This window comes from Lineus longissimus, chromosome 10, assembly GCF_910592395.1.
Source record: "Lineus longissimus chromosome 10, tnLinLong1.2, whole genome shotgun sequence".
Lineage (NCBI taxonomy): Eukaryota > Metazoa > Nemertea > Pilidiophora > Heteronemertea > Lineidae > Lineus > Lineus longissimus.
The window spans coordinates 7436278-7460374 of record NC_088317.1 but is presented as its reverse complement, the minus strand read 5'-3'; the positions used below and the strand labels follow the sequence as shown (position 1 = coordinate 7460374).

The following is a 24097-nucleotide window of genomic DNA, read 5'->3' as shown; positions in this document are numbered from 1 at the left end:
CGTGATGATTTGGTCATCCGAGACGCATAAGCTCATATTAAGACTCCAATAGTTAGAGATTCAGAAATTGGAAATGCTATACCTTTGCTGTGGCGTGTGCCCTTGTGTGAGAAGGATTGCTATGATGTCTACTTTGGGACATTTTGTATCCAAATGCTAGTAGTTTTCTTGTCGTCGTTAATGACTTCTTAGGAGCTTAAAGGAGGGAAGACACCTGTTGTTGCGAGTATCAAAGTGTGTATCTTATAGCATTAACACCTCTGCCCTATCGATCATAAAGGCATACTTAGTAAATTTGTTATTGGGAATGAAGTTCTCTCCGCCACGGCCTCAAAACCAGGTGACGTCGGTCGATACATTCAGCGTCATGCTGTCGAAGTTGCCAACCGGCTGTCTAGAATATCAATTAATCTATGAATAAGTCATTATTTTTTTATCGATGGCTACATTGACGCTTTCGAGTCCGCACCATGTGGTTTTGAGAGAAAATCAGATTTAGTGTCCCAATATTGACCAATGCGACAATTGAAATTCCACAAAGGAGTACTCAATATCAACACATGTATAATATAGGCCTAGTTTAAATTGATAAAATCATTATTTCGACATGTGCATATCAACTGTTTGGACATTTTTATATCAAGGAAAACATATTACCATATCCATTGTCAACCGTTTATTATACAGGCTGTTTCAATGATTGGTCTCGCACTATCATATAATGAGTGTGATGACTTTTTTGATAGTTGCATCAGGAAGCGGAAGCTAAACCAGCTTTCCATTGTTACCATCACTGGATTCAGTCACACATCACAGGCGTTTGAAGGAATCAGTTACATGTATTAATAACGGGGCCATATTCTTATTAGCTGCGAGGACTTTTCTTCGCGCTTGTATCGATAAAAAACTCGTGGTCATCGTGAGGTACGAACAGTTCAACAATAAATCTTTAAGAAAATTACAACCCACTAAAATGTATCACTTGACAGGTTTAGCATTAAAATTTGCAGAAATTTGATGAAACCCTTTATTTTGACATTCACACCTATTTTACTCAAATCTAGATGGTAATAATGAATAATAATATGTTAGATGGCACCACTTTCAAATTAGTTGTCAGGGGCGCTTTACAAGTTATACAGGTTTATATACACGTATCAGCTTAAAAATACAGAAAGACAATTTAAAACACTGTTTTGAAACGCAGTATCTTTCGCGTTAATATTATTAATTCATTTTATTTCGCTATTTGAGGCGCTCTTTAACTTTGTCGTTTAAATTTCCCGCGCTTTCGTTTCGCGCCAGCATCTTTTGCGCATCGCGACGACGTCGTCATCCGCCATTGTTTTTATTCAGAAGCGGTCCTCGTGGACCTGTTTTCTTTAATTATGTCTCTTTGTACGAGAAACTGGGTGACAATAACTCCAGGTAAATGTAAAATGAATAAATATCAATCTTGCCTAGATCAGGAAGGTTGTCAGAGAGTTGTTAACACTTGATAAGAAAAACCCCAAGCGTCTTTTGAAGGCAATGCTTTGTTGAGAAAACCGTCAGGATTGATGTACGCTGCTGATGCATTAGGCCTACATGTATTTGTGTGGTTCCAGGGCGAAGTCTCAATATTTGTAATATTCGAGTACTAGTAATATTCGTAGCTTCCCGTTGTTTTAGCGCCATGCTGGTAGCTGGTGAACTGTTGTACTGAATCAGATCTTTGTTGGGAACTACATATGGACTTTCATGATTGAAGGTCATGCTGTTTGTGAAACTTCTCTGGCTTCTCAGTTTGTCCATCTTCGTGAAGGTGGCAGCACCTGTCGGACCACGAGTTAACTCCTAGTATGGGGATTGTTTGTGTAATATGATAAAAAAGGGGCATACTTTAAATTTGCAATGTATTTTTATTTGCAGAAGCAAAGTTTTGGAACTACCCCAGTCGTTCTTGTTAGTAATTCCTTCAATTCGTCACAATTTTCTGGAGGACTTTCGTCATTGATGTGATTGGTTGAGGAATTACACGAAAGATGCCAGGCGACGGTGATGGTGATAGCGTCATGCCAGGAACCAGTAAGGATGGTGGGACTCCTAGTCCAGATGAACTTATCAAAACACTTACTGTAAAAGAAAAACTCTGCGGTCTAAAGTGACTAGGACAATCAACAGGTTAAGGGGAGGTTTCCATGCGGGTAAATTCAGTAAACGGAGACAGGAAGGCGAGATATCAAGTCTAACAGAAACGTATCGAGACTGCCAAGGCGTAAACGGTGAACTGATTGAATTAGTTGAGCCTGGTGAGAGAGAAAGGTTCAAAGATTGGGAGGCCAGTCTGATAGACGATTATTATAACTTCATAGATGAAGTTGAGACATACGAGAGAAGTCTAGAACCAGATCCAGTGGTCTCCAGTGTTGCCCGCAGTGTTGCAGCCAGTCCAGTGGTCTCCAGTGTTGCAGCCAGTCCAGTGGTCTCCAGTGTTGCAGCCAGTCCAGTGGTCTCCAGTGTTGCAGCCAGTCCAGTGGTCTCCAGTGTTGCAGCCAGTCCAGTGGTCTCCAGTGCTGCAGCCAGTCCAGTGATGTCCAATGTCGGAGCCAGTCCAGTGGTCTCCAGTGTTGCAGCCAGTCCAGTGATGTCCAATGTCGGAGCCAGTCCAGTGGTCTCCAGTGTTGCAGCCAGTCCAGTGATGTCCAATGTCGGAGCCAGTCCAGTGGTCTCCAGTGTTGCAGCCAGTGGTGGTGGTGTGTTGTCCAGTGGTGGTATGATACCCAGCCGTGTGCAAACTGGACACATCGATCCAACAAGAGGAAATATTCACGGTTGCAGGACCCCTGCTGATGGAAGTCTGTCATTCGATGTTTGGATCGACAATCTAGTCGAGTTTCAAGAAACTTCGTTGCCCAACCGGGTCAATGAACTTTCAGTTGCTGATACCTTGTTCCGGATTGAAGCGAGTCGTGACATTCCGACGATGACTTTGAAAAAATTTAGTGGTAGTGCACTAGACTATATTGAGTTTATAGACACTTTTCGATTGCATATTCATGAAAAGGTCCATTTAACAGATGACATACGTATGGCCCAACTTCGTATGCATTTAGGTGGGGAGGCAGAAAGGGTTGTTTCAGGTTTAGGGTGCAGTGGGGTTTTGTATGCCACAGCTCTTAAACAGTTAAAGGAGCAATTTGGGGGTAGGTCGTTGATAGCCAGAGCTTTCATTGATAAAATATCTAAAGGTGGTCCCCTTGCTCACAACCGTTTCGCCCTTCGTGAATTTTCTCTTGACCTTCTGAATTGTATTGCAGCCCTCCAGCGCCTTCAACATTTCGCTGACATCAACGCCGCCGAAAATATCTAAAGGTGGTCCCCTTGCTCACAACCGTTTCGCCCTTCGTGAATTTTCTCTTGACCTTCTGAATTGTATTGCAGCCCTCCAGCGCCTTCAACATTTCGCTGACATCAACGCCGCCGAGACACTTCGCCGTATTGTCAAGCGCCTACCGGAGCACCTGTTTCTGAAATGGCAAAGCCAGTTGGTCAACATCCGCGAGCGTGATTTGGTACCCACAATTGTCGATGTGTCTGATTTCGTGCGCAGAAGGGTCAAGGCTGAATTTGATCCAGATTTTGGCGGTTTGAACAGTTCTGATTCGACCAACAAGCATGGTAAGTCTGACCATTCAGTAAGAGTTCATGCCGCGCAGGATAATAGGCAAAAGCAGGATAAAACCATAAAGCAGGTTTACAAATGCTATATTTGTGCCGAGCCACACCGGGTCCCCGAGTGCCCCACCTTTGCAGACGCAACTGTCGTAGAGCGTAATGAATGGTAAAGGCCAACAATCTCTGCTTTTCATGTTTGATTAAAAATCATCAATCAAAGGACTGTAAATCAAAGCGTAAATGTGGAAAAAATGGCTGCTCCAGAATGCATCATATCCTCCTTCACAGTGATCCCCCCCGGGCCAGTAGCGCTAGCACTACCAGTACTCTCGACAGTGATGGGATCCTACCAGTAGTACGTGTCATGTTCAGAAATGCAAATGGCCGATTGAGAGAAGGGAATGTCTTGATTGATTCAGGTTCCACTACAAACATCATCAGGAAAGATTTTGCTCTTGCTCTTGGGTTACAGGGAAAGAAGGAACCAATCGAAGTATCTGTTGTTGGAGGAAATCAGTTAAAGCAGAAGGACAGTCGTCGACTCAGCTTCTGGATTTCCAAACTGGATGGTGGAGAAGAGCACCGGGTAGAAGCACATGAGATGGACAGCACAGTGATGAGCGTCCCACCCCTAAACCGCCCATGGTTGAAGACCTTCTCACACCTCTCAGGGATTGAATTCTCTCACAAGGCTGGACCGATCGACCTCATACTTGGTATTCAATACTGTCATCTGCAGGCTGAGAGTGAGATAAGACAAGGGCTTCCCTTTGAACCAGTCGCGAAGCATACTCCTCTAGGATGGGTTGTGATAGGGTCTGACTCTAGCCGCAAACCTGCAAAACTGGTGCATTTCATCCGCAAGGTCAATCCGGTTTTATCTGATTTGTATGACATGGAAACTATTGGCATCCGGGCTCCGAACTGCTCTTGTTCCCTTGAATTGTGGTCCCAAGAGGATAAGAAGGTCTTGACATTGTTAGAAAACTCATGTTATAAAGATAATGGTAAGTATGTTATGGGGCTTCCTTGGAAAAGAGATCCAGCTCTCCTCCCAGACAACCGCACCTTTGCTGAAAGAAGACTGATGTCACTCGAGAGAAGTCTGTCCCTGACTCCAAGAAAGCTGCTATGTATTGTGGAGTGATCCAGGAATACATTGACCAGGGCTGGGCAGTTCATGTTCCACCAGAAGAGATTAATACCAGACCTGTCTACTACTTACCTCACCATGGCGTGTACAGACCAGAAAATGAAAGCACACCCTTGAGAGTCGTCTTTGATCCTGCCTGTCAGTCCCAAGGTACATCCTTAAACTCCTTCCTCTACAAGGGCCCCAATTTGATTGGAAACCTACTTGGTGTTTTGCTCAGATTTAGGGAGGATCTTGTTGCAATAGTCAGTGATATTTCCAAAATGTTTTTGAGGGTTTGTCTTAAGCCAACCGACACCTCGGTACATCGTTTCCTATGGCGAAATATGGATGTGACCAAGGACCCTGAGGTGTTCAAGCTGACACGAGTCACCTTTGGTCTGAAGCCATCCCCAGATATGGCAAGTTTTGCTGTCCTGAAGATCGTTGAAGAGCACCAAGAATCCCATCCAGATGCAGCCAGGATACTAAAAGATGATCGGTACATGGATGATTTTCTTCATTCCTGTGGAAAACCCAGTATAGCCGAGGCGAGAATGTCCGATGTTGATGAGATCCTTGGTACAGGCGGCTTCAGAGTGAAGGAATGGTACTCCTCGATCATGGGCAAGAAACAGAAGGTCGCAGATGAGCAACTGGATTTGGTTAAGAAGACAGATGATATCAAAGCACTTGGGATATGTTGGGATAACAAGTCTGATTCTATCTTTTTCAGAGTTAAAGACCCTGATTTTGCTGTTCTGACAAAGAGGTCTGTTCTGTCCCAGTTGTCTACGTTGTTTGACCCCCTAGGTTTGGCAACCCCTGTCACAATTCACGCCAAGATTGCCCTACAGGACATTTGGAGAATGAAGGAAATGGGATGGGACGATGCTCTACCTCCTGATCAAGAGACAGTATGGGATGACATCTTCTCAGATTTCAAAGGGTTGGAATCAATCTCTCTCCCAAGATCAGTAAAACCATGTGATGCTGTTGGCACGCCGGAATTACACACATTTTGTGACGCCAGTGGCAAGGCATATGGTGCAGTCGCACATACTTTGGGAAACTCCAAATGGAATCTCTGTTCGCCTTTTGTCTGCAAAGGCGAGGGTAGCGCCATTAAAAACAACAACTATTCCGCGGCTTGAATTGATGGCGGCACTAGTTGGGTCGCAACTTGCGAGGACGGTCAAATCTGAACTCCGTGATGAACTTACTGTTTATTTGTGGTCCGATTCACAAATAGTTCTACATTGGCTCAAGTCTGATTCCCTTAACTTGAAACAATTTGTAGGAGTACGTGTAGCTGAGATACAGTCCACATGGGAGTCTAATGCTTGGAGATATGTACCAACGTCCCAAAATCCAGCTGATGATCTGAGCAGAGGCCTCACCCCAGATGAAATGAATGGAAGATGGATGACAGGGCCAGTATTTCTGCAGAATGGAAAGGACTCCTGGCCTGCCCAGTCTGCATTTGCCGCTCACAAAGATGATGAAGGAACAAAGATGTCATATTCCATCAATGCTGTACATGTAGCAAAGAAAGAGCCTCCAATTGACTGTAAAGGGTTCTCCAGCTGGAGCAGACTTGTCCGTGTAATCGCCATCTGTTATCGTTTCATTCACAACCTGAAGTCCAAGGTCAGGAAACACGACATCGCTACAGGGCCAGCGGATCCAGAGGAATTGGCTAAAGCAGAGCAGTACTGGATAGAGGAAGCTCAAAGGGATCTTGTAGATTGGGAAAATAACTGTGCAGACTTGGCACCATTTCTTGATGGCAGTGTAATTCGTGTGGGTGGCCGCTTAAAAAACGCGCCGTTGAGTTATGACCAGAAACACCCTATACTCTTACCTGCTGATAATCACATCTCAATGCTGATCATGCGCGATGTCCACTGGAAGATGTGTCATTGTGGAACGAAAAGTACGTTATGTCATAGTAGGCGCAATTATTGGATCTTGCGTGGTCGCATTTTGTCCCGGCGCATTGTGGGCAAGTGCATTGTTTGCAGAAAACTTAGACAACCGCCTCACGCAACTCAGATGGCAAATCTACCCTCTGAACGTCTGAAATTGCATGCTCCTGTTTACAGCACGACAGGTGTTGACTTGTTCGGTCCGTTTTTGCTAAAATGTGGTCGAAATAAGGTCGTAAAGACCTGGGGAGCACTTTTCATATGTGGCACAATCAGAGCTGTCCATTTAGAGATAGTTGAAAGTCTATCTACACCATCATTCCTACATGCGCTGCGAAGATTTGTGTCACACCACGGTTGGCCTTCTGTAATCATCTCTGATAATGGTACTTCATTTGTAGGCGCTGAGAAAGAGTTGAAGAAGCTGGTCAATGAAGGCAGATCGAGGATTTTGCCATGCTGCACAAGGTGAAGTGGAGATTCATAACCCCCCTCAGCCCACACCAGGGTGGGTTCTACGAGTCTCTGATAAAACTAGTCAAGAAAGCCATAAAGACACAGCTGTAGGACAGCAGACTTTGACGTGGAATGAGATGGCTACTGTTTTTGCGGAAACCCAAAACCTGGTAAATTCTAGGCCACTTGGATACAGCTCCAACGACCCCAATGATCCACAGCCCTTGACTCCCAACCACTTTCTCCTAGGCCGTGCCACTGCTGATGTCCCTCAAGGTCCCTTCGAACAGACCAAGAATCTTCATAAGAGGTTTGAGCTTGTGCAGAGCTTGATCAACCAGATTTGGAACAGATTCACTAGGGAGTACATTCCTACATTGGCGAAGAGAGCTAAATGGGTTCTAAAAGGACGTCAAATGAAAGTGGGTGACATCGTGTTACTTACTGAACCGAATGTTGCACGTGGGAAGTGGGAATTGGCGATAGTTGAGGATAACTTCCCGGGAGAGGACGGAATTGTTCGCAATGTTTGTCTCAAAACAAAGTCAGCAACAAGGAACCGTTCGGTGCAGAAATGTATTCCAATCCTAGAATGTGGCAATTAGACTTAGTCGTCTATAGGGCAGTCGTAAGTCGACAATCATAGTCTCTATATCCGCATATCCATGGTTTATGTCGTGGGCAATCGCAAATTGCACTTGTATAATTTGTCGCGTTATCAGTTGACCCTTTATATCGCGTCCTTCGTTCGCTTACTTCGCGCCCCCGGAGGATTGTTCTGAAACGCGGTATCTTTCGCGTTAATATTATTAATTCATTTTATTTCGCTATTTGAGGCGCTGTTTAACTTTTTCGTTTAAATTTCCCGCGCTTTCGTTTCGCGCCAGCATCTTTTGCGCATCGCGACGACGTCGTCATCCGCCATTGTTTTTATTCAGAAGCGGTCCTCGTGGACCTGTTTTCTTTAATTATGTCTCTTTGTACGAGAAACTGGGTGACAATAACTCCAGGTAAATGTAAAATGTATAAATATCCATCTTGCCTAGATCAGGAAGGTTGTCAGAGAGTTGTTAACACTTGATAAGAAAAACCCCAAGCGTCTTTTGAAGGCAATGCTTTGTTGAGAAAACCGTCAGGATTGATGTACGCTGCTGATGCATTAGGCCTACATGTATTTGTGTGGTTCCAGGGCGAAGTCTCAATATTTGTAATATTCGAGTACTAGTAATATTCGTAGCTTCCCGTTGTTTTAGCGCCATGCTGGTAGCTGGTGAACTGTTGTACTGAATCAGATCTTTGTTGGGAACTACATATGGACTTTCATGATTGAAGGTCATGCTGTTTGTGAGACTTCTCTGGCTTCTCAGTTTGTCCATCTTCGTGAAGGTGGCAGCACCTGTCGGACCACGAGTTAACTCCTTGTATGGGGATTGTTTGTGTAATATGATAAAAAAGGGGCATACTTTAAATTTGCACTGTATTTTTATTTGCAGAAACAAAGTTTTGGAACTACCCCAGTCGTTCTTGTTAGTAATTCCTTCAATTCGTCACAAACACTGTTAAAACCATCAATGCATTAATAGTTTTATGGTGCCGATTAAAATTATTGGTGGTGGAGATGAACTAGTTTACTTTTTTTTTTATCCGATCCCATGAGCCGACCACACCAAAAAAATTAGACACAAAAGATATCAGAAGTTCAAACCCAAACTATACTTACTACATGGTAGTCCTAAAACTGTTCCCTTACACAATAGAATTCTATTGTCTATCAATTGTGTGAGGGAAACTTTTCCACTCTGTAGTATAGTTTGAGGAGCGTGATGTGTCGCCTCATCAGTCAGAGTCTCTTCAGAACCACAGTGAGTTGATATGTACATGATATTAGTTCCAATAATAAAGTGTGGAAAATTGCTCGCCTTGACTTTCGAATCGTGAAATTTGTGCGACTTCAACAGGGAGACATTGTATGCAAAAATTCCAAAAACTATTCGATACCAAGCTACCTGCTTTCAAGTTACAACTCATGTATCCATTGTACTCCAAATCGGATCACAAATAGGCATTAAAAGCGCACAAATAACAGTCTGTTGTATCTTCAAAGCCTACCGGTAAAACGAAATGTAACAGGTCAGGCGCCAACAATCGTGGGACTCACCTAAGACAAGATGGTGGCCGGGATAACGCCGGGTTTACAGTAAAGACACAATCATTTCTGACACTCGATTATCTATGCGATAAGATCAGGCCAGACACTCTATATTCAGGTCGGGTCAGCACTTATTATCAATCAGTATATATCATTGATTTTTAGACAGCCATTCCTTGGAGTTTCAGAACCGATATAGATGTATACATACATACACTGTAGTTTGATGTGTAAAGGCATTATCTAGTGGTTCCCTCTCAAAGGAGTCTGGAGTATCTGAGAGCACGGTAAGTTGACATCAACCGCAGATGCATGAATAGGCCATCAATTTAGATTGGTCACTCTCCGCACATGGAGGTGCACATGGACACAAACGAGCTGACACCCTGGCCTAAGAAGGCGGCAGCAAACGATAATCAAGTCCTCCTACAAACAGTTAAAGGCCCTGTTAAAGAACAATCTGACCAGCAATGGAGAGATAGAAATAATGTTTACTCCCAGCCCCCCAGCCCCCTCACCTATGGCATGCCAAAGCGGAATTTATTCAGGACAAATTTTTTACATCAGGACTGATTTTTTACGCCAGAATCACGCTACAAATTGCGAAATTGTACAAGAATTTATCTCAGGACAAAGATTTTACAACACTAGGTAAAATATTCCTAGCCATGTATTTTTTTCCTTTCAGAATAATTTATTTTCACGTTTAAAGAAAATTGTCAGGACGAAAAATACGGCAGGACTTTTTTTCCTTCAGAATTTTTTCGACGCCAGGACTCACGTGACTCCTGGCAGAACGCACGTGACCACTTAAACCGATGACGTCATATATTATATTTTTCGCAACTCACGAACATTTCTGAAGTTTGGCGATTTTGCTATATGCAGCAATGGCGTCCAACTCCATGAATGCGGACGAATTGAACAATTTGTTCAACTGCAGCTCCTTTGATGACATTTTAAGTATGGCAAGCCAAAGCGGAATTTATTCAGGACCAATTTTTTACATCAGGACTAAAATTTAGGCCAGAATCACGCTATAAATTGCCAAACTGTACAAAAACTTATCTCAGGACAAGGATTTTACAACACCAGGTAAAATATTCATATCCATGAATTTTTTTCCCCTTCAGAAATATTTTATTTTCACGTTTTAAAAAAAAATTGTCAGTACGAAAAATACGGCAGGACTTTTTTTCCTTCCGAATTTTTTCGACGTCAGGACGTTTTGCAGGCAGGACGAAAAATTCTCGCAGAATTCACGTGACTCCTGCCAGCGATCACGTGACTCCTGGCAGAAATCACGTGACTCTTGGCAGAAATCAAGTGACCGCGAAAACGATGACGTCGAGCATCATCGCTGCGTTTCCATTTGCCATTTCTGTGTTTTGCCAATTCGCTTAGTCCAGGTAACCTCGACCCTATCCGCCGCGCAGCGGAGGGTCGAGGACACCTCGTTGATTTACAGTGGACGAACGATATTGCATGTTCATGCATGTTGATACTCGGCGCCCTGGTATCAATGATTTTTCAGTGGACTCCAGGTTACCGGGGAAACCCCAATTCCAATGCAACATGTACTATCCAATATGCAGTGGCTTGGCTGAGTTTGGTGGTGTTTTATCATTAAAAGTAAGTAAGTATTCCTCCCAAGATCTCTTAAAAGATCATCAAAGGAGCTGCAGTTGAACAAATTGTTCAATTCGTCCGCATTTATGGAGTTGAACGCCATTGCTGCATATAGCAAAATCGCCAAGCTTCAGAAAAGTTCGTGAGTTGCAAAAATATAATATACGACGTCATCGGTTTAAGTGGTCACGTGCGTTCTGCCAGGAGCCACGTGAGTCCTGGCGTCGAAAAAATTCGGAAGGAAAAAAGTCCTGCCGTATTTTTCGTCCTGACAATTTTTTTTAAAACGTGAAAATAAATTATTCTGAAGGGAAAAAAATACATGGATAGGAATATTTTACCTGGTGTTGTAAAATCTTTGTCCTGAGATAAATTCATGCACAATTGCGCTATTTGTAGCGTGATTCTGGCGTAAAAATTCAGTCCTGATGTAAAAAATTTGTCCTGAATAAATTCCGCTTTGGCATGCCATATTTAAGAGATCTTAGGAGGAATACGGAGGGTGTAAGGGAGATGCGCGACGTCATCGATTTCGCGGTCGCGTGATTTCTGCCAGGAGTCACGTGATCGCTGGCAGGAGTCACGTAAATTCTGCGAGAATTTTTCGTTCTGCCCGCAAAACGTCCTGTCTTCGAAAAAATCCTGAAGGAAAAAAGTCCTGCCGTATTTTTCGTCCTGACAATTTTTTTTAAAGGGAAAAAAATACATGGATAGGAATATTTTACCTGGCGATGTAAAATCTTTGTCCTGAGATAAATTCTTGTACAATTTCGCAATTTGTAGCGTGATTCTCTGGCGTAAAAATTCAGTCCTGATGTAAAAAATTTGTCCTGAATAAATTCCGCTTTGGCATGCCATACTCACCAGACTGACAACATCACCCAACTAGACAGGAAGAGACAAGGTGACGTTCTAACGATTACGAACAGAGCACTACCGATTAAAGGCATCGGTAGAATCTGCTCGATGTGATTATGAGACAAGACCACAATTGATTTTTTAAGCAAGCTATGGAGCTGAAAATTTAGGATGTGATTTAGGAATATCTTTGCTGCTTAGGGAACAACTTTCAGAATCAAGGTCTAAGTAGTTTCAAAGAAATTACAAAATGAATGGCAACACAGCAAGACTTGTAAAAATGAAACCGAACTTAGACCGGGGTTAGGTTGACTCTTATTTGAGTCAAATTAAGTTTTTTTCTCATTATTTTAGCTTGTTTTGACCTTAAATCATCAGCAATACAATATTCTAAATGAATTAGAGTGATTTGAGCACATTCAAATTTTTCACTATATTGACCCAAAATGTAGTGTAAATGGAGACAAGACCACAATTGATTTTTTAAGCCTTTTAGCAGTTAAATTGTCAATGTTTGACCGCGACGCATCAAAGAATGCGTCAAGTAGTGAAACTGAAATTCGGATACGGGTTAGTCTTGCGAGTAACTGGTGCGATGGAAATTGGTGATTGACCACGGAAATTTTTTTATAATCGACAAATTAGACAGACTTTGATATTTCCACTGTTTTCAGCCAACTGGCAAAAAAAACTCAAAACACGCCCCCTATTACCCAATTAGCAAAATTCGAAATTAATTTTTTCATCAAATAATTTCTTTATATCTGTAGACTTGCCATAGCAAATATTTTTTCAATACCTCTCCAAATATGTACTTGAGAGTAAAAAACATGCACTCGTCTAATTGATAGGCCTCGACCCTCCAACCTGCCAGCCCACGTGCTTCAGACCTGCTTCCTAATGAAGAGCAGCATCGAATACTCTCTGGACCTCTGTGGCGGCATTGTTAGGATGTCGAATTCGTTAGCGAAAATTGTCTAACTGTCTGGTGTTTCAAAAACTCCGAACTCAGAAGAAAAAGTGATATCACTGTAGATTATATTATGATGCCTTGCATTGCTCAAAATAGGCCGGTTGGTCAAGCTAGGGACTGTGTTGCCGGATAATAAGGCATTGTATTGTATTGTACGCAGATGTATTGTACGCGCCGGTCACCGATCCCAAGGTTGACCGCGCTCAACGTTGCTTAACTTCCACTCTGGGGCCAACGCGCCAACCACTGGGCCATAAAGGAAAGGGTTAAGCCGTGCCATATACCTGGGGGTAATATATATCATTCCCCCCTTCGGACAGAGATGGATCGTCCGCGATCCTACTTAGCGCTTCATGCGTCTCAGTACCGAACTACAAATCCAGAGCTCGCATCGCGTGGAAAGGTCTGCCAGATGTATTATACGCGCCGGTCACCGATCCAAAGGTTGACCGCGCTCAACGTTGCTTAAGCCTGCACCACACGGTGAAAATTTGCGTGATGCAAGTGACACGCGTGCATGTTGCGACAGGCAAATTCTCACTGTGTGGGGTCGTTTTTTGCTGCGTATCTTCCCTCGCGAGTCGAGACGCAGCCGATCTAGCATGTTTGATATTTTCTCGACACGCGAGGAAGTCAATCACCGTGTGGGGGCTACCTGCAGCAATGTTGCGCGAGTTCGACGAATCACAACAAGCAGATCGGTCACATGATTTATAGGTCAGTCACATGATACCAAAATGGCAGCTCTGTGGAACTGGCGATACTTCATGGGGTCCTCCTCCCGCAATTCAGCAATTAGATTTGCATAGGCCCCCTTATCCTCTCTTTTCTGAATCCATGGCCTTGTCCAAAGACTACGGTCCACGCGGCGCCGCCTCCGACGGAGTAACAGCAGGAGAATAAGGGCAATTTGGTCTTCTTGGTCCATAATACTTCTCATAGGATTTGACAGTTCCCGGGCGCTGCCATTTTGGTATCATGTGACTGACCTATAAATCATGTGACCGATCTGCTTGTTGTGATTCGTCGAACTCGCGCAACATTGCTGCAGGTAGCCCCCACACGGTGATTAACTTCCTAGCGTGTCGAGAAAATATCAAACATGCTAGATCGGCTGCGTCTCGACACGCGAGGAAGATACGCAGCAAAAAACGACCCCACACAGTGAGAATTTGCCTGTCGCAACGTGCACGCGTGTCACTTGCATCACGCAAATTTCACCGTGTGGTGCGGGCTTTAACTTCCACTCTGGGGCCAACGCGCCAACCACTGGGCCATAAAGGAATTCCCTCATGGCCGGCGGGTTAAGCCGTGCCATATACCTGGGGGTACTATACATCCATCACCCTTTTAACCCATTTTGGAATCGTAATTTGATGGTATTTTTGTTCTTTCGATTGTAGGTCACGTGGCAGGATGGGGCGACGGAAGATCACAACGAAAAAACTCGGACAGGGTCAAACGGTGGTTGTGGTCGATATGGATTCAAGACCATGTGAAAAGTGTTATCCGTTATTCAACTGGATAAAGTCAGTTCGCTTTGGAATAATAAAACGCTTCACATTGTTCATCTGTCTTTTCGCCCTGAGCCATGGAGTAACCTTTACATATCTAGTATCACAGGTTACAACCTTAGAAAAGCAATTTGGTTTCTCTAGCAGGCAGTCGGGCCTGATACTGAGTAGTTACGACTGGGGGTTCATGATGACAGCTATATTTGTGGGCCACTACGCACATCGCCTACACAGACCACGCATTATAGCCGCTTCTGCATTCATTGTTGGCATTGCAACAATGCTTCTTAGCCTGGGACATTTCATGTTCAAAGAAGACCTGACTGATCACACTCCGGCAACCGATAGTTATATGATCAATGCGAACACGACCGTGGCTTATGGTAGCAATGAAACAATCTCACTGTGCTCGGTGGAAAATATTTCTAATTCAACTACAGTGTGCATGACGTCGTCTCTGTTGCAGAACCAGGCAGCATTTGCAGTTCTGGTGTTATGCCTGGCGATAGCTGGCGCTGGTCCGACGGCCATATGGACACTCGGGATGTCTTATTTAGATGATAATGCTGAGAAAGAGAAAGCGTCCTTGTATATAGGTAAGCTTGTTAATGGGAGTGGGCTTATGCATGCGTGTGTCGGACAACTGAACTTATTATGACCAGCTTCGACTCCATGTCTTGGTGAACTGTTAAGTCGACGGTACATTATCTTGCCGAGCATTGAAAACGATCACTAGCACAGTGTACAAACGAGTGCGCTTATATCTCCCGGAAGTAGAGTCCATTGGTCACATTATTTTGTTACGAAAGGGCATTTCAAGGCGAATCGGCTATTTTTCAATGGGCTATACCCCGTCGGCATTAATATGTGCACTTGTCCACCCTATACAACAATGAACTGGGCCATTGGAATGTACTGGTGCACTTGTACACAGTGACTAGTACAAGATGCACTAGTACATGAACGACTCTATTGCATGTACTGTACATGTGTTTCCCTACGAGTCTACGGGATACATTATTACAGAGTATCCAGCAACTACCTCAATCAATCTTCATATACAATTCTTTTCTTCAGGCATTACATTTGGTGTCCGTATGGTGGCGCCAGTAGTCGGATTCTTTATCGGATCGATTGCATCAGCATATCCCGTCAGCTCTCGAGGTAATATTATCGGCAATGATGGTATGAGTATTCTAACTGTTCTCTAGTCAGCTCTCGGGGTAATAGTATCGGCAATGTGGATAATATGGGTATTAACTGCCCAGGGACATGATGGTGATCCAGAAGTATTAAGGTAGCAGGAAGGCGTGGGCGTTTATGGTTTCTGAGTGTGAGGGTGTATAGTGGTGTCTGTTGACTGTGCTTTAAGAGAGACTAGGCATGATGCCAGACTAGGCATGATGCCAGTCTAGGCATGATGCCAGAGAGACTAGGCATGATGCCAGACTAGGCATGATGCCAGTCTAGGCATGATGCAAGACTAGGCATGATGCCAGTCTCTCTTAAAGCACAGTCAACAGACATGTAATTTCAGTATTAGGTCTTTCATTGTAGCAATGCGAAAATGTAAGCAATTTTGGTTAGGTACGTCATTTGTTATGACCAAGTAGCTTCTAGAGTGACTCAACCACTATCTTGATTGCAGCGGCCGCCATAGCGCCACCACGCGGGGCCTAACAGTATTAGGCTAAGTAGCTTCGCGCGATATGCACCATTCTGGGAAAACTCAAATAAGAAGTGTGCTCATTAACATAATCTTTTCTTAGCTCCAGCTCGAGGTAATCTTGCGCAGGGTTTCTTTGGCCCAGATACATTGTGGTGAAAACGTCTAGTACAAAGAACGCCTGGCTTGCGCCAGACTAATAAGTGAAGAAGGTCTGGCTGCGAGAGACTGCTATGGTAAAAATGACCATTACAGAGACTCTGTGACGTAGGCATATACTTTTTACAATTAAAAATGCTTTCAAAAGACGATAAGGAATGATTATTTATTAACATGTCCTGAACTACCTTCTAATTATCACTTTACATAAATAGGTTGGCGTTAGGTCGCGTGCTTTTCTTTCCTCGTGACAATATACAGCAAAATAGTTACAACCCAATAATCGCGCTGTAAGTCCATAATGAGATCACGGTGACCCGTTATAATTTTTTCGCCAGCTTCGTTATTTTGCCGCTACGCGGCGCGTTGGGTCCTTGCGTCGAGGATCCAGGCTCTTTTAAAAAGCACCTAAAGCGTTGGCTGTTCAAGGGACATTATCTGTGATAAATCAGTTGTAGCGCTTTAACAGCAAATCGTACTGATGTGCGCTAAACAGATAACATACATTATTATTATTATCATCACCACCACCACCACCACCACCACCACCACCACCACTTGCCAGTCTCGAGTTAATATCATCGGTTGATGCCGGTATGAGCACTAACAGTTCGAATTAGTACCTCATCAAACTGCAATGCACTCATTTAGAGTACTTTAAACTTGTTTCATCAAATATAAAGCTGTCGCGTATAAGCATGAAACATACTTCTTCTGGGGACTTGCATAGTCATAGACCTACCGTCATCGCGAATACTGAGATACCGTGTTCATTTCTTTGGCAGCTGCAGGTTTCTCTCCTCAGTCACCGAGCTGGGTGGGTGCATGGTGGGTTGGTTTCCTCGCCAGTGGCGCACTCTCAGTTCTATGCACCATTCCTCTATTACTTGTTCCAAAGGAGATTATTCCAGAGTATTTGGAGACGCGGGAAAGAATCACAAGACTCATGACGAGATCACAGAAGGTTAGCATGAAGGGTAGGTCATCAATACGTGTTCTCTGTGCCACAATTTTCTTTAAAATCATTTAGAAAATCATCACTGAGCAACCAAGGGTAAGACGTAAATGTAAACTTGGTTTGCATTCAGAAAGTTCACAATGAATTCAATCGTGAATGATTTGAAAAGCATCAGCATGCACACGTTTCTGCATGATCTCAAAAAATTGTCTGCTACGTATATGTTGCATGTTGAAAGCAGTTTGCCGTTGATGACGGAATAGTGGCGGTTACAATGACAGTCACTTACTGACGACAAAATCACGATGTTTATCCATATCAGTCAATCACCAACTGACGAAGGAATAGTGATATTTACCCACGTCAGTCAATCACCAACTGACGGCGTAATAGTGCTGTTTAACCGCGCCTGTCAATCACCCATTGATGACAGAATAGTATTTTTACCCATGTCAATCGATAAAATTCAGAGCAAAACCCATTTTATCAATTCATACCATTTTTACTTTTATACAGGCATGCCATCCGTTATCTGGCGACTCCTAAAGAACCCAGTTTACATGCCCCTAGCTCTTGCATCTGCGTTCCAAGTAGCTAGCGCTCATGGCTACTCAATATTTCTACCAAAGTATATACAAACCCAGTTCCACGTTTGTGAATCTGTTTCCAATGCAATTGTAGGTAAGTTACAGCCACTTGGAATTCGAGTGCAAAAAACAATCTCGAAAACATAAAACCAGGACACGTGTAAGGTGAAAGACTCAAGTAATGCCATTCCCATGAAGATAGCAGAGAAGAAGAATGTCTTCGCGTCTAATTAAAGTCAAGTATCAAAAGTCTCTGACCCAAAAACCCTCGTCGTGTCAGTAAACAATCGCTACCAACCACAGAAAGTAACGATCCCGGCATCACCGATCATAATATCAACTGTCCATTTTCATTCGTACCATTTGTAGGTATCACCATGCCATTCGCCTCTGTAGTTGGGTGTATCGTAGGCCGCAACTTTACTTCCCGGTTGAAGCAATCGATCAACCAGATGTGTCTCCTTTCTCTAATGATGACCGTGATGGCCATCCTACTGTTTCCAGTTCTACTTCTATTCCAATGTCCATTAACACACATGGGGGACTTTGAAAGGTGAGCTGATGATGACCGTGATGGCCATCCTACTGTTTCCAGTTCTACTTCTATTCCAATGTCCATCAACACCAATGGGGGACTTCGAAAGGTAAGCTGATGATGACGTTGATGGCCATCCTACTGTTTCCAGATCTACTTCTATTATAATGTCCATCATTACCCATGGGGGCCATCCTACTGTTTTCAGTTCTACTTCTATTCCAATGTTCATCAACACCCATGGGGGATTTTGAAAAGTGAGCTGATGATGGCATTGGTGGCCATCCTACTGTTTCCAGATCTACTTCTATTCCAGTGTTCATCAACACCCATTAATTACTTTGAAAGGTGAGCTGAAGATGACCTTGATGGCCATCCTACTCTTTCCAGTTCTATTTCTATTCCAATGTCCATCGACACCCGTGGAGGCCTTTGAAAGGTGAGCTTATGATGACCTTGATTGCCATCCTACTGTTTCAAGATCTACTTCTATTCCAGTGTTCATCAACACCCATAAAGGAATTAAAAGGTGAGCTGATGATGACCTTGTTGGCCATCCTATTCTTTCCAGTTCTACTTCTATTCCAATGTCCATCAACACCCATGAGGGACTTTGAAAGATGTGCTGATTATGACCTTGATGGCCATCGTACCGTTTCCAGATCTACTTCTATTTCAATGTCCATCAACACCAATGGGGGACTTCGAAAGGTAAGCTGATGATGACGTTGATGGCCATCCTACTGTTTCCAGATCTACTTCTATTCCAATGTCCATCAACACCCATGGGGGACTTTGAAAGGTGAGCTGATGATGACATTAATAGCCATCCTACTGTTTCCAGATCTACTTCTATTCCAATATCCATTAACATCCCTGGGGGACTTTGAAAGGTGAGCTGTTGAGTTGTTTTTAAACTCGTCTACACCCCATAAATTGTGCGCCGTGTTCATTCCCCGCCAGTGTCATCATGGTTAGGAGGGCCCGGGTATCTAACATGCTCATGAGCTTTTAATTGGCTAGAGGACAAATCAGTTGAATTGCATAGAAGAATGGCGTATTGGTAGGAACGCTCACGGTACAACTGCCTCCTGAGACCAAACAAAATCCTATTCTAGGCAGGTTTCATCAAGAAGATTTGTTTGATATGCTTCCTCGGCCCAGTGGTGACAAAACTATTTTCTGATCAATGTCACCTCAAATTTATTTCAGTTTTAATGGTTTATTGGTCAGTAACTGTTTATCGCCATGTGCCTGCTCTTCTAATGACTACCAGCCGGTGTGTGGAGATGATAAAGTTAACTACTTCTCGCCTTGCCTTGCCGGGTGCACGCATCAGCAACAGAGTATGGGTAATGTACGTAATCCATCATTCACCTTCATGTTATGGAGTGCAAAGGCCCAAGGAAGCCAGAGATTTTATTACTGAAACACGTCAAAGAAAGATCGTTCCAGTCAGTCGATATCTGCAGGATGATTATCACATACATGTACTTCATTTCAGATTATGTACACCAACTGCAGCTGTGTAGGAACCAAAACAAAACAAGCCGTCGACGGGTCATGTGACAGCAAATGCTTGATGCTGATTGGCTACATCCTAATATTGTTTGTGGCTGTATTTGTGACGTCATTAGCCCAGATGCCATGGGTCATTCTATCAATGAGGTAATACTTTAGCAGCCATGGTTTAATCAATTTAAAACATAAATCAAACTTGACTTGAGCTAAAATCCACTTTCGCGAGATTGAAATAAACTTCCAGAATATGACAGAGGAGTGGTTAGTGTATGGTATCGAAGTCCTCACAATATCCCACTTGTTTTTTTTTAGTCCGTCTCAGTTGTGTAAATGATCAATACATAATCTACCTGGCTAAATAAGCACAAGTTGTGGGGTTATAACTAGCTGGTTTTCTTACAGGTGTGTCCCGGAAGATGACAAGTCCTTAAGCCTTGGATTCATCACACTATTAATCAGCTTCATAGGTAGGTGTTAAGGACGTGCTAAGAAATAGAAACCCATCTGTCAAGTTGTTTGTGTTCTCAGTCCGGTTATGTTTACAAGTAATGACAAGTCCACGATACTGTGCCATTAATGAAAGTTCACCCCCTTCATTTAAAATGCAACGGTCATACAATGCAACATTTGTCCAATTTTCAGCCATTCCTATCCCGATTATTTACGGTTTCTTCATTGACAAATCATGTGTCATCTTCAAGCCACGTGACGCCTCCATGCCAGACGACCAAGCGACCAACTGCCTCCATTACGACGCGGACTCTTTTCGCCTCAACTTCCATCTGGTGACATTCGGCCTTTCGTGTGTTCAGCCAGTATTTCTATTTGTCTCTTGGTTCAACGCCAGAGAGATAATTTACCCCAGTAACCAGACGGTAGATAAACAATCAATGGCGCGAATTGTCAGGTCTTCAAGTGACGCGCCTTCATATAAGGAGAGTTACTCCGTCACGTCAATGTGAGGTCACGTCGTCACCCAAATGTGTGATATCCTAGTTTGCTCCTCAACCAAAATAACATGAGGCTGGAAACGATGAAAATGTAACCGTGACAAGCATGCAGCCAGAGACAAGATGGAGTGATGCATGCCTCGTTTCTTTCATGGACTTCTACAAGTTAACCACGTGAGAGCAAATATTTTGTACTTTGTGGTATATATTTAAATGTAAATTTCTTTCTTTATTTCATTCATGATTGTATGTGAACATTTGAGTGCTGGGAGATACGCATACTAGTAGGTACCACGTATCTGTCATAATCAGCGGAGTTGGAATATCTTTCCGCTATAGGCTATACATGAACCAAAAGGAATAAATAGTTAGTGCCTCGATTGTGTTCTCAGTCAGAACTTCTTGGCCCAATTTACGCGCAAACCACTGATTACTAAGTACCCATTTTGCCAAGGAGATAGTTTTATACGCAAGCAACAACACAAGGTCCGAGTCTGAAGACAATTGGTTGGTTTAATTTGTCTCTTTGATATGACCCCTTTGTATTGCATTAGATTTTCATTGCGATTCAATCTTTCGGCGCATGCAATTCAAGGTTTAGCCCATTTCAACCTGCCTGCACCACTGGTATAATGCTAGTGGATATAAATACTGCTTTCCTTCAAGGTGATTGTCTTGAGAGAGATATCTATTTGAAAGCCCCAAAAGAAGCCAATGTTTAAGGAAATGTTTGGATGTTGAAAAAGTGTGTATACAGACTGAATGATAAAAAAGATAATCCTAGCAAAATGGGTTAATATTTTCAAACCATACATTATATAGCTTTTGACATTGGAGCACAGTAAAGTAGAAGTAGTAGACGTCTATGTAGTCGCGCATGACTGAGCACCATGGTTTTTAAAATGACAGGCAGAAATGAACTTGTTCCAAGTTGGGAAATTCCATGCAGTTGTCGTCACACATGGTTCATTGATTTAAGAGTTAAAGACCGACCATAATATGGTCCCAAACACCGGGTGGAAACCAATTACCTATGTCCAGCCCACATGCTACATCAGGCCGCTTGTCTGAGCAACAGCCAGATGAGGTTAATTAGGTTTGACACTGAAGTGTGATAAAGGGTAAACAATCTCAATAGGTTGTTAGTTCAGCATACCTCGGTGATTTACCAAAATTATATTCAAGAACTTTGGTCTATTCTGATTCCCAATTTTATATGGTTTGATCATTTTATTCATTATAAAAAGTTTTAAAGAAAAAGTATTTAAGTTTCTTTTGCTTGACCGGGACATCATGCCAAATTGTGTAATTGACCTTGTGAGAGGGTGGTATCCCAACCCTGATAAGACCCCCTACATGGGACACAAATGGGAATAATATTTTATTGGATCATATTCTCATCATCGAACTATAATACTCTTTATACGCTAAGACATTTTGTGAACAGTGTTTCAGTGAAGCCAAAGTCTTGGATTTTAAAAAGTGCCTAAGTAGTTTATAGCTACTTCTTGCATTGCTGGATTATAAATTCACCATGGATAATTCTTGTGAAATGGCTATTAGTTCGCCAATCAATTCAATGTAGAAGGTAACCGATACAATTTACATGAATACTTTTCTAACTTTCTCATTTCAATTTCTTATATATAGTATTTCACAAAAATGCACAAAATATGATTTATCCAATTGTACGTGATGAGTACAATAGAATTTAAAAAAGGAGAAAAAGGATAATTTAGATATTTATATTTTAATATACTATGAACAAACTAGTACATGCATGTGTGCATAGTAAAAATGCACAGCATACATGTACATAAAAAAGGGATGCTGTGTGTAGACTACACAAGGTACAACATGTAGTGCATTTACTGGGGGAGGTGACAATAAGTTGACTGATTAAAAAGTTTAGAAAAAGTAGTTGTAATTACCCTATAATTTAATTGACTCTTAGAATCCCTGTGGCATACTTGTAGTAAGTACCACAGGGAGTTCTGGTTGTAAATTTGATGTGGAAATGGGGATATTTTTGGTTTTTGTAATAGACAATTTTGGAAATGTGTAATTTAAGATGGCTCCAGTCTGCAACTGAAGTCAAGAGATGGCAGCACTAGAAAGTTTAGGAATAGGGATCATAGGTGTGAGCACATGTAGTGAAGCATAAATAATAGAGAGGTTTAGACAGATTGACCAGTCAGCAACATTGCCACCCCCCCCCCCCCCCCCCGACAGAGTCAAAAACTTCAATATAACTAGGTGCAGCAAAAAGTTGAGTGTAAGATCAAATAGCTTGGCACAAGATCTTTTAACTTTAAGTAAGAATTAACTCAATAATTAGAAAAATTAAGCAGGCCATTCTAAATGGACTGAAGTACTGAAAGTACAAAAAAGTGTCAACACCATAATATATGGAGTGGACTATTGATATATAGATATAGATAGAATATTTCTCAAAGAAACATTCTTTGTAAAGTTTGCCATGAGGCAGTTAAAGATAAATTACTTCAATGAAGCTCATGAGAGAAAATGATTTGTCTCCAGTTAAAGCTGGACTTGGTCAAAGCTCGAAGTTCATGCATGATTTCTGTTAAACCCATATAAATAAAGGCCTGAGATTGGCAAGAGTTTGATAAGTAGTTTTAAAGACTGGCAGTACAAAGCCGGGAAAATGTCTGAAATCAACCACGCTATGGTTTGATATGGGTGTAACAAGAATCATGAATGAATTAACTATTTAGTATCAATGTCCTTGGATGTTTTCAACAACCTGTCACTACAGGTAAATTCCGTCTTCGTGAAAAGTTCTGATATTTGCATAAGCATGAATACTTCCGAGATTGAATCATCCAGAATAGTTTGCGAGAATGAAGCAAAAATTCACTATTCAAGCGTTACACTGAGCCCAAGACTGATCATAGAATTTTTGTGTAAAATGAAAGTATTTGTCGACAATTTTGTAATTTTAATAAAAAGTTAAGTACGGTACCAGTACTTAAACTATGTCGATCATAGGGCCTGGAATAACGCTCAAATAAAGAAAATTACTTCACGTACTCCAATCTTAGTATGAGGTCCAGTTCTTCGTATGGATATTGTCCCTTGGATAAGTCTCTTATACTGTGTGACTAATTTTAGAAAACATGTAGATTCAGCAACAAACCATTCAGCTCATGATCGGCTCCTTTGAAGTGGGTGCCATTGTCGCTATAGATGGACCTTGGATGGCCCCTTCTACCAATAAATCGCCGCAAGCACAGGATGAAATCATCGGTCTCCAACGATTCGGTCAGTTCCAGGTGAACAGCTCTGGTACCTAGGCATGTGAATAGGCAACCCCATCTCTTGACTGATGATCGACGCACCTTAACCATCATAGGTCCAAAGTAATCTAGACCGGTGTGATAGAAAGGTCCCGATATGACTGA

General features: G+C 42.5%; 1 protein-coding gene across 1 annotated transcript; it reads left to right on the top strand.

The window, feature by feature from the left end:
- Positions 1-9496: 9496 nt before the first annotated feature.
- Positions 9497-23709, top strand: LOC135495121 (solute carrier organic anion transporter family member 74D-like). Its single transcript, XM_064783543.1, has 10 exons — positions 9497-9609; positions 14186-14892; positions 15374-15460; positions 16907-17098; positions 17596-17760; positions 18036-18219; positions 19414-19558; positions 19706-19869; positions 20125-20189; positions 20365-23709. Exons 2-10 carry the CDS (start codon positions 14199-14201, stop codon positions 20682-20684), a joined length of 2016 nt encoding a protein of 671 aa, XP_064639613.1. The 5' UTR covers positions 9497-9609; positions 14186-14198; the 3' UTR covers positions 20685-23709.
- The last annotated feature ends 388 nt before the right edge of the window (positions 23710-24097 follow it).